The sequence below is a fragment of the Protopterus annectens genome, chromosome 2.part2, assembly GCF_019279795.1.
Source record: "Protopterus annectens isolate FY-2018-M chromosome 2.part2, PAN1.0, whole genome shotgun sequence".
NCBI lineage: Eukaryota > Metazoa > Chordata > Ceratodontiformes > Protopteridae > Protopterus > Protopterus annectens.
Window position 1 is genome coordinate 648,441,106 of NC_056730.1, and position 12,233 is coordinate 648,453,338.

At 42.4% G+C, this 12,233-nt stretch overlaps 1 protein-coding gene across 1 annotated transcript in view; it reads right to left on the reverse strand.

The window, feature by feature from the left end:
• Positions 1-6,818: 6,818 nt before the first annotated feature.
• The window catches only part of TEX261 (testis expressed 261), a 719,138-nt gene continuing 713,723 nt past the window's right edge, over positions 6,819-12,233 (reverse strand). The window contains exon 6 of the mRNA XM_044064069.1: positions 6,819-7,421. Coding sequence (XP_043920004.1) covers positions 7,306-7,421 — 116 coding nt within the window. The 3' untranslated portion in view covers positions 6,819-7,305. The remainder of the gene's footprint in view (positions 7,422-12,233) is intronic.

Here is a 12,233-nt window from a genome sequence, read left to right on the forward strand (position 1 = left end):
GGTTTTGACCAAGTTTTGGTTAGGATGACTATGTGGGGGGTTGTATAGACTGAGGGTAGTGTGCAGTTGCTCGTTTGTTTAGGATGCTCCTTAAATTATTGTTTAATTAATGTAGGTCAGAGTTGTTACGGGGGTTCTTTATGGGGGTGTGTTGGTTGGACTTACTGTTTAAGATTGGTAGAGTATCTGTGATCCAGGGTTGGAATGTGTCACCAGACTGAACGAATAGTGATAGTCTGCATGGAAATAGTTGGGTTAGTTTTGTGACTAATTTGTGATATTTACTGGATAAATCTTAAGTACACTGGGTGGGAAGATACTTTACTGCAGAGAGTTCTGTAAGAAAGTATTTGAAGAGGTAAAGTGTTATTACATTGGTAGAAGGATTGTTGGTTTCCAGGGTTGTATAGGTTAATGTGGGAGTGTGTGTAACTGATATGTGAGGCTTATGGAACGAAGTAATTAGACAGGAAGATATAAGAAAGGTTATGGAAACAATGTGTAGGAGTAGCATTGTGTTATGTGGTTGTACTGAGTTTGAGTGAGGGTGTGGTAACAGGTGGAGTGATAGTTGGAGAATGTTAAATATTAGCTTTGAATATGGAAGATCAGGGCAGGGAAGGGTTATGCAGATGTTTCAGAAAGTGTTAAAAGTGGGAAGAGGAGCTGTGTGATTGGCTGTGGAGGAGGAGTGGGAGGTGCAAGGAGAGTGCAAGTGTAATTGAAGTGAGGGTGAGTGAGTATGGGGGTACGGTAGGGGAGTGGAGTGAGCCTAAGCCATGGGAAGTGACTGACCTCAAAAAGATAACCTATCAGCAAGGCCAAGGGCTTGGGTGTTTGGGTAAGCAAAGTGAGTGCATGTGAAGTTAAGAAAGAATAACTGAGAGTAGCAAATAACAACTTGGGAAGTGACAATTAAATATGCAATATGTAATGTAAATCAAGACTAGCTCAAAGGGTAGAGCAGAAGTATATCGGGGGTATTACCCTAGTAAGGAGGCTAACATAAATAATTAAATACATGGAAAAAAACAGGGAGGCTAACAAAAATAGTGATATACAATGGAAAAAACAGGTAGTGATAAAGGTGAATATAGTGAGACAGTGGTGTGTGAGTGGATTACTTCATCTGGGAGGATAGGGAGTGGGCCACAAAGAATAGTGTACTCACCAAAACCTCTAACTCTAGGAATTCAGTTAAAAACACAATAATTGCAGTAAATAATGGCGTTTTGGCAGAAGACCTACAATGTAGTTTCAGAACATAAAGGCACGCTTCAAGCATCCCTTTCTTTCTTGGATGTTAATATTCAGGAAGGTTCTATCAGGGATGGTGGTGAGAGAGCATGCTATCTGCATGTAGGGAAACTGTATAATAAAAAAAAAGAAAAAAAGAGACAGAGAGAGAGAGAACAGATCTTTATGTACAGCTAGGTGAAGTAGTTGGTGAATTCTAATGAATTCATAATTTCAGAATTTTTACAGAACAGGGCTGCAAGCCCAGCTTAAAGAATTCAGGCTGTTTACTACTCTTGGGATGCGAACTGCTAACAGAAGGATGCCCCAGTTTATGGCCAGATGTAAGATCAACATCTTTTCTCTGCATACTGTTATGACACTGTGCTCCTAACTTGCTTGTTCTGTTACCATAAAAAGGACTAGCTAACACACTGGATGAGGAAAGGACCTAACAGCAGCTTCTCAAATAACAACAGGGCCAGCAGCACAGCCAAACACCCTTTCTCCAGGGTGACCTAACATTCTGCACCATAAAAGAATCCAGGTGAGGTCCAAAGCCCATCATTGGAGAAGTTAATTGTCAACAGTTTAGCTAGATGAAGGGAAGTCCCACCCGCAGATACATGGGGATAGCCTACAACTTCAGAGTCAGCAACAAAGGTATTACAACATTAGCAGGTCTGTGAGTACAAAGTAGAGTGTGCTGAAGCCAGTGACACTTTATGGCAGACTGCAACATCCACATCCTGAAGTGCAGAAATGAGACCACGAAGTTCATCAGCATCAATTTCCTTCTTCAAATGGGGGTCAATGTGCCACATCAACAGTGACCATCACCTAGAGCCATAGCATAAACCAAAGCTGAGAAGGTGCAGCAGAAGCTGAGCATTCATTTTGTACTGCACCCCAACCCAGGTTTCCAAAAGCCATGATCCCCTGGACCCTTTCCACTAGCAGGAATAGTAGTCACAGGGGAGTGTCCAACTCCACTCCAATGAAGGGCTTCCTCAATGCTATAATCAGACAGGAAATCTTTCAGTTTCCAGTAACACCTTAGGAATTGCATTCAAAAAAGCACCCAAAGGAGGTCTGCCTTCATAGAGCTCCTGTCCAGGGCTACCAAGAGCCCATTATCCAGGTTTAGGAACAGTGGAAGAATGTTCTGCTAAGCTTCAGCCAATCCAGCCAGCACCTTGGAGAAGTCTTGGTATGTTGATGTCCAAGCGGCAAAAGCCATAATATTGGAAGTGATGTCCACCCTCAGTGAACTGAAGAAGTTTCCTGTGTGTACCTCAAATATTAATGTGCGAAAATGAATCAATAGGATCTAGCAACACCATCCAAACACCATGTGACAGCAACAGCTTTAGATCTCCATGATGACCATCCCAATACTAGTGTGCTGGTTGAAGTCACTGAGGCCCAGAATGGGTAAAAAATAATCTGTCACTTTCAGGCACATGAAGCCAGCAGTAAAAAAAAAACCTTTCCAACAGCATTTACAGCTATGTTCAGCAGCAATTCCTAGCACTGTCAAAGACGCAGGCCTGGAACTGAAACAAGCAAAAGCTGTTGCGTGACTTGAGCCTTAGCAAGACAGGATGCAACATACTCTTGGTACACCTGTCCAAAGCTTTGGACTCCTTGTCTGGTGGCAAGGTGACAAAAAATACTCTGGTCTCTGGGACCTATGCAGGACAAAAGAAATCACACAGAAGTCAGAAATGGGGTGTTTTGTGAAGAAACTTCCTACCTTGGCAGCAGCTTGTAAGGGGTACTGCCTTTTTTGCAACCAATGAGGCAGAATTAGGGTACCTCTAAGCTGTGAAGAAAGAATCCTAATAACTGGCTACAAAAGGAGAAATGACCTGGAGCTCTTCAGTCTTCTTCCCCATAAATTTCACCATGTGCTTTTAGGGAAAGGGATAAGGACCAGTGGACATCAGTCTAAGTCATTCCTCAGCAGCCTGAGAGAAGATGCAAATGAAAGATCATCTCAAGATGAGCAGGGTGGCATTGATTTATCATCCATGTTAATCTCCGAGTTGGTGACCCTGAGATCCTCTGTATCCTCAAAACCTCTGAGGGCATTATGACACCTTTTAGGTGCAAACTCACGCAAGGACACTAGAAGTTTGGGGGAATTAAAAACTAGTGCAGTACTGTAAACTAGCTAACAGCAGTTCAGTTTAGGGACAGACCTGCACCAAACCTGGTGTAGGCTTCATACTGAACTCCATAAAGGTGAGCTCCCACATATGCAGCTCAAGCTCCTGACAAATATCCAGCATCTGATATCCAGGCCCAAACAAGTATGCTTAGTAGGGGTTACCCATGTGGACCCTCCTTAACAGAGGTCTGCAAATATATGTTTGTATACATGTAACTGGGGGATAGACCCAGAATGACAGTATCCTGACCTGTGTATCCTTAATCATTGCCCAGATGACCCAACACGTCAATCCCTGGATCACACTGGGCACATATGAGCTCCAGCCAACTATCTGAAGGCAAGACAGTGCAGGCAACCTTGGAATGCACCCCTCACATGCTTTTCATATGGTGTGAACTGAAAGCAAACCTCCTCATACCCCCAAGGCCTTCACCTGAGGCCCAGTTCAGACTTCAGCCCTCATTGGTTTACAGTAAGCTCACCAAGTGAACAATTTGGGGGTAACTGACACAAGACTTGCAACAAGAAAGATCAGTCCTGCATCTGGCCTGAAAGTGTTTTGCTGCTGAAATGATGCTGAAACAAGACTATGAAAGGGCACTTCCAATGGTCTTCATGTGAAACATTCTTGCTCACCATGGTTTAAGTAGTCAGGTTGAATCTCTGGAACTTGCGGCAGTTATCATTATCATGCTCTGCTGTAGCACACAATGCTACTTTAGTACATGGTGGGTTATCTGGCAGCTATATAGATGCTTATTAGAATGCTTAATGCATGCAAACTTGAGACTTTGCCAGCAATATCCATATTGTGAAAGTGACAAAAAAAAAAAAAACACTGTTGGGGGGAAAGCTCTGGAGAGGATGGCACGTATGTAAATCATCTTATGTCACAGATATCCTGGGATACTAGACGTATGCTGATAGTAACTTAAGTAATACCCAACCAGGGATCGACCAAAGTAGGGCCTTCTACAGGTAACCGCCGGTTAACGTCTGGGATAGGTTTTATCTCACAGAACGTTAAGCGAACACCCTACAGTTTTTATAGGACTTTGTTTAATGACCTTCTGCACAACAGCTGATCGCATTTATGTCCGCTTAGTGACGTATGGATGTAAAAGCGACTGGACGCTGTGCGGAAGGATGTTAAGCCGCGGTTACCTGTACTTTTACACCTTTAGATTTCTTGATAAAAAGATGGGATTAATTCACGCATTTTTGTCCAGTCCCCAGCTTCTTTATATTTCTTTCACTGAAGCCCAAAGTGAAGTAACTCCTGTAATATATCTTAATCTGTGTTGGTTATACATCATTCCTACATTCATTTCTTTACTTATGATTGCTTTAGATTTTATAATGACCTCTGTTGTTTTTTACCAGCTTTTCAAAGACCTAATTTTTCTGTTTCCATCCACATTTTGATTTTCCAATTTACACCTTCTCTTTTGCAGCTCCCTTAATCATACTCTCAAGTTCAGACTGGCTACCCTCTAAAGTTCCTTCAGTGCAGGACTTCATCCCACTCCACATCTTCCCTGATAAACCAACACTATTTCCACCATTGTAATTTTCTGCTTCTCAATGTGCAGCCTCTTACACTGAAGATTACCCCAGACCTCTACATTTCTTACAGCTTCCATTGCTGTATCAGTGATTGAGAATCAAACTGTAATAAGATTAATGACCAGAATCTTCATCTTCTCCATCCCTTCCTCAATGGTGAAAGCAAAGCCAAGAAAACTTCCATTCCATACTGGGTATCTTTCCTCATTTCCTTCTTTTTGCAGACGTGAAGACATTTCATTTTTTCCCAGGTAAGTAAGCTTCTTACATGGGTATGCAGATGTTACTGTCATTATTGAGCATTCTTCCTTTTTAGCTTTGTCTTGTGATTTCTACACCCCAGATAACCAGCAGATATAGTCTTCCATTCCAACCTTAATGCTAGCATATTGGTGCTTCCCTCTTGCCACTCTTATTATGCCAAGCCACTTATGCAGTGCATTTAATCCCCTTAAACATTTATCTATATACTAACCCTTCTTCTGCTCTCTCTCTCTCTCTCTCTCTCCTTTTCACATAGCCTAGGCACCAAACAGCACATTATCCCAGTCCTTAGCCAGTGCAAACCATGTTTCTCCACAGTGCTGGTTACTACTCTGTGCATTTTGTCACATAGGCTGCTGGTACCACAGGGCATAATTTTTCACTTATGCAGATCTTCCCTAGTCTGCTATCTTCTGCTTCCCTTTTACACAGCATGCAATCTGAACTTTTCTGTCAGCACTATCCTAGAAACAAAGTTGCATTTCTGATGGCATATTACAAAGATTACTAAAGTTATTAAAATATTAAAAACTTGGCAGCAGACTACATTACTGATGCCCTTAAGTCTAAAAAGATAAGAACATATATTTAATAAGGCAACACAAATGATAATTATGCATTTTTATTTATTTAATGTTTGTTTACCGGGAAAGTCCGACTTGGAACAAAGCCAATTTTCAGAAGAGGCCCAAGGAGAAACTCTCCAGATGCATGTCTTTGTAACATGGGAGGAAAACTGTGCACCCGGAAGAAACTCACACAAACACAGGGAGGACATGCACACTCCGCACAGAAGGCACCCCCAACCAAGAATTGAACTGAAGAACCTTCTTGCTGTGAGGAGAGAATGCTACCACTGCGCCATCCACTGCTCATGTTCAGCCAGGACAATGATATGACAGGTCACTGTGAGCAAATTCAAAAAAAAAACTGTATGGTATTACTTTATGAAGAGTATAGTTGCAAGATAACAGCATGCTGAATAATATTCTATTACATTTAGAAATCCAGCAGCTTTTTTGCACCTCTCTCTACCACCCTGCATCACTATCTGGTATTACCAAACACAGTTGGTTTTGTTGTTTTCACTGTGCCACAACACCCAACAAAAAAAATTTAGCCAGATGCAGAGAAGAGTTTTTCCTTCATTTTAAACATTAAAACTACACAGAAAGTGCAAGACCTTAGAACACACATGCAACAATGGGGAAATGGCTTCCACAAAGTTGAAGAGCAGAACTACTTTCATAGAGATATCTGCATGCAGGCGTTTTAAGCTTCTGAAGGATGCACCTAATTTCATACTCATATTTTTAAGCACATCATGAAAATGCCTTACCAAAAGAAAATACGTACCTGTCACCACTAGTAAAAATTCCACAGGAAAAAAGCATTTTGATTTTCCACACTAAGACAACAGACTCCTGGGAGCAAGTTCCAGGCAGCAGTTATGATTAGTATCTAAAAGACTACATTATGCAGTTTTTTTATTGTGAAATAATACTAAGTTTCTTGCATTCAACTTAAATAAACACAACTTCAAAACTCAGAATGGATTAAATGGCACAAAAGAGTATTAATTTTCAAAAAGAAAATGGTTTATTATTTAGAAATGCAACACTTTGTATACTCCATTTCAAACGCACATCTTGAGGACAATTAAGTTCCATATAGGCTCTGCTGTCTCTGTATAGGTTTAAAATAATTGCACATATAATATTCTCATTGACAATGTCCCCAACAATTATCCTTAAGCTTCGCATACAGCTGCTCTGAAAAATAGAACCTATTTGATTCAGCTCCTTTGCGATAAACAGCTGAATAACTTCAATCTTCTTAGGACACCGACTGCTGCCAAACTGCTCAATGCAAACTCTGTGTTTGTATTCCATTAAGAAACACATTTCTGAATGGAGGACCGAGGCAGACCATTGTCCAATTCCTCCACATTTCTTCTTTGTTTAACTTCATCCATGTCCTTCTTTTTTTTCCCTAACAGGTTAAACATGTGTAAGCTGAGATTCTTTTCACTTCCACTCAACTTTTTGGCGTTGCATTCGTCATTAGTATATTTTCTGTCGAGTTGGCAAAACAGCTTCTTTCAGGAAAGAGAAGATGACCAGAATTCCTGATCGCTTTCCTCTTTTTCCCTTTGTAAAATAGTTTGACACAACATCGTCTATGGAAAGAAGAAAAACAGGTTAATAAATCAAACATTCCAGCCAGATTAGTTAGAAATATATTTCATCACTATTCAATTAAAACGTTTTTTTTACAACAAACTGTTAATGCTCCAAGAATCATTGCAAGAATTAGTAACCAGAGACAGAGCTCTCTACAAGAGATTATACGTTATGTACTTATCATAACTTAGCATTTGTGTTGTCCACTTTCAATCTTGTGCGGAATGGGTCTAGGATCCAATACTCGGATCTGACACGGCCACATATGCAAGACTTCAGATCCAAATTGGCAGCTGCCATTGATCCAAGAGCTTGTACCACTAGTTTCGCTAAAGGGAATGGATGATATGACCTGCACCTGATTTCTCAATGATGTGATGCGATGAAGACGTAATGATGCCACTTGAGTTGTAGTATTCAGTTGAGTTTCTATGAATTCCAAAGTCTGTACAGGAGTCAGATTCGATTTGGCATAGTTTATTGATATGCTCAAGGAGCTGGAGATCAAGCAAGTAATCCTTGGCTTGCAGAAGGTGATGCCTGGTTTGGGCGGTGATGAGCCATGGGAAACACTCGGGGGCTGTGTTGAGTCCAAAGGGCAGTACTCCGAATTGGTAGTGATTGGCTCCCAGCCAAAAGAGCAGAAGTCTCCTGGAGTGCCTGCCTTATTGTGATGTGACAGTATGCATCCTGGAGATCTATACAGCACATACAATTGTCCTTGCGCAGAAGAGGCAGGATGGACTGAACTATAACCATTCGGAACTTTGACTTCTTTACATACTGATTCAAATCGCTCAGGTCCAAAATTTGTTTCAAGTCCCCCGTTTTCTTTGGCACCGAAAAGAAGTAGGAGTAACTTCCGAATCCTATTTGGTTGGAAGGGACCTTCCTGGATGACCCTTTCTGTAGCAGCTTTTGAATTTCTTGAGCTACGTATTCCCTCCAACTGGGTGGAACATCGGAAAGTTTGTCTGTGGACAAGAGGTGGAAGGGAAAAGGGTATGTCGTAACCTCTGGATAGGATTCTTAGCATCCACACATTTCTTGTGATATTTTTCCAGGTGTCCAGGTGCAAGGAAAAACGACCCCTGACTGCCTCCAGAGATGGACAGTTGAGCAACTATTCAGTAGCACAGATACAGCCCATCAGAGAAGGAGTATCTGAAGCCCTGGTTTTGTGGACCCTCACTACCTCTGGGGTGACATTTGCCATGAAACGTCCTCCTCTGCCGCTGGAGGGAAGTGGCCCGCACGAGCCCTGAAAAGGTCCCTGAGATCTCCGGAACCACAATTTCTTACCTCCTCATGGGTTTATAGAAAATGTATGTTGAGGAGTAGAGAATTGATTCTAGCTGCAGACAGGGTCTTTCCCTCCTGCTTGTTGTGGATGAACATATCTTTTCCTGATGGCCCAAACAAGGAGGAGCTGTCGAAGGGGGCATTAACAAAAGATGCTTTGAAGGGTTCCACGAAATCACATAGCGTCATCCAGGCATGTCTCCTAACAGCTATGCCTAAACCGGCTGCTTGTGAGGCACCCTCCACTGTACAGGAGATCAGCCTTATCGAGGAATTGGCAAAAAGACAAGAGAGGAGATGAGGAGAAACCATCTCGAGATCCTCTGTAGACATGGAGTCAGACAGTTTGAAAACTCCTTGATCAAGTCGGGGAGTAAATTTTATATACATATTAATAAAGTCAGTAGAAATATAAGATGTGCCGGACAGGCACTAAAGAAATAATGGTAAGGAGAGAGCTAAAGATGCACCTTAATGCCAGCGACCACCAAAAATATCAAAAAGAGGGAGGTGGAGAGAAGAAAAACTGTAACTATATGATTTAAACAGTAAATAATTAGGAAAGGATAAGCCAAAGCTAATCGTAATTATATAGAAAAATGCACCCTCACTGCTCGAGACTGGATCTGCATCTTGACATGATGGCGGCAAATGAGATTTGAGAAGTTGGGGATGCAATACAACATTATGGGTAGACAGAGGAGCTCGAGATTTGGATCTGAAGTCTTGTATATGTGGCAGAGTCGGATCCGAGGATCGAATCCTAGACCCATTCATGAGGAAGAATGAAAAGGACATCAACAGATCAAACCATTGCTGCCATGTACTAATACTACTTTCTGTGTTGAGTGTATTTTCGAAAGTAGTCAGACTGTGCAGACAGGTCTTCCTAGCTGATTAGATCTGCGTAGCAGACAGCACAGTCAGACACATTCTATTCATGCTCCAATTCAAATGTCAAATGATATTTGTAGACAAACCTAACAGTCTTTCCCTTATAGCCGAGAGAGGGAGATGTGGTTCAACTCTACAGCCTCAGCAAAAGGCAAATTTGTGTTACTGGATGCATAAAGAACATATGGATAAGGTACTTCTCATAAGAGAAGATGAATGAATATATTTATGTCTTCAGTAAATCTTTATCTTTAGATTATATTTAAAGTGGCTGGTCTTCTGGCTCGAGTTTTCTATAGATGGTCAGCTGTTTCTTACAGCCTAGCTAAGAGGGATAAGCTCAGTCTTCAAAGACAGATCAATCAGTTCTTAAAGCTGGAGCACCAGAACTTGTAGATGCCAAGACCTCTCACTTCTGGTCCAGAATGAGAAGTTATGTACCTACCATAATGTTCCATGTTAGTTGTCCTCTTCTCGCCTTCTTTCTTGCTGGATGGGTTCGGAGCCGATCCTCGGCACCGACTCAGCCAATACTAAAGCTCGAGAGCTAATTCCACTGGCTCGAGGCTCCCCTATATCCCACAATGCTAGGCAGTAACTACTCAGATCTCGTTTGATAGCTAAAACCAAGCAATTCTGGTCTCCATAGTATGGAGAAGAGAGAAAAGGAACCCACCTCTATATAAACCTGTATGTAAGCTACCACAAACATAAAAGGGAGAATAGAGGTGGTAGAACATGTGGGAAGGAAGCCCCAATGGAAGATCCCAAAAATTCCTATCGGTCTGTCCAGGCTGGGGGGAAGGAGGGTGGGACGCAAGAAAGAAGGCGAGAAGAAGACAACTAACATGGAACGTTATGGTAGGTACATAACTTCTCAATGTTAAGTTGTCAATCTCGCCTTCATTCTTGCTGGATGGGACCGCGTCCCTAGCACCTTACCCCGGGTGGCTTATTGGAACAGACTCTTGAGAACAGTGGAACCAAAGTTGGCACGGTTTCTGGAGGCCATATCCAATTTGTAATGTGAGATAAAGGTATGAGGAGAAGCCCATGTGGCTGCTGCACAAATGGAATCTATTGGTAGCCTGTCCTGAAAAGCTACAGATGTAGCTAATGGTTGAATGAGCTCTAGGTCTTGAAGGCAGTTTTTGATGTCTGATTTCATAGATGAAGGTAATTATAGAGGTAAGCCATCTTGAAAGGGACACTTTAGAAACTGGAAGGCCCAATTTCCCTTCCGCATAAGACAGGAAGAGCTGGTCAGATTTCCTGAACTGTTTAGTCCTTTCTAAATAATATCGAAGTTGGCGATGAATATCTAGAAAATGTAACTTTTGTTCCGACCTGTTGGAATAATCAGGGAAGAAGACAGGGAGATCGATAGTCTGGTTTAGATTTGCCTCAGAGGAAACCTTAGGCAAGAAGGACGGATTAGTCCGGAGGGACACCCTGTCTTTACAGAAAACTAAGTAAGGAGGATGACTGCAAAGAGCATGAAGTTCAGATACCCTTCTAGCTGATGTTATGGCTACTAGAAAAAGTGTTTTCCATGACAGCAACTTAAGAGGGCATGAAGCCGCAGGTTCAAAGGGGGGGAGAATCAAGGATGCTAGGACCAAATTCAAGTCCCACTGAGGTGGGGGATCTTTGATTGGGGGCTTGAGCAAAAAGACACCTCTTAGAAAGGCTTTGCAGAGTTTATGGGACATGATACTGGAATCCGAGACACCTACATGAAAGACATAGCAGCTAGTTGTACTCTAATGGTAGATGAGGAAGAGCCTAAATGAAAGAGCTCTGCCAGGAAGTCTAGGATAGACTGGATAGGTGCAGTGAAGGGGTCTATATTTTTTGATGCTGCCCAGAAGGAAAAACGTTTCCACTTACTATTGTAAATCCTTCTGGTAGAAGACTTGTGAGAGGCTATCAGGATGTTACGGAAAGAATGATAAATTAAGGGAAGCCTGGCTAGGGTAGGAATCGGAGAAACCATGCTGTGAGGTTGAAAGATTGGAGGGAGTGGTGCAGCTGGCCTGACTGGTGGGTCAAAAGATCTGGCACTGGGTCCAGATGCCAAGGCTGCTTCAAGAGGTAATGATGCAGGAATGGAAACCATATCTGTCGAGGCCAGTAAGGGGCAATGAGGATCATAGTGATTCTCGAGGCGATAGCTTTCTGAATTAATTGAGAGATCAGTGGAAAAGGGGGGAAAGCATACAGAAGTCCTCGGGGCCAATCGTGGACTAGAGCGTCTCTGGTGGGTTGGCCTGATAGAGGGAAGAGGGTGAAGAAATCGTGACACTTGCTGTTTTGGGGAGTAGCAAAAAGATCGCAGCAAGGCCAGCCCCATCTTCGAAAGATTTCTTCCAGCACTGATTCTTTTTTAGAGACCACTCGTGAGGCATGAGAATAGCCCTGCTCAACTTGTCCGCAATCACGTTGGACTTCCCGGGAATGTGCGTGCTATCAGAAACCGCTGAGAAGAAATCGCCCACTGCCAAAGTCTGAGTGCCTCTCGACATAAGGGGTAGGACTTGGTTCCGCCCTGTTTGTTGATGTACCACACTACGGACATGTTGTCCATCTGAATTGCAATAGTCCCTGTGGGA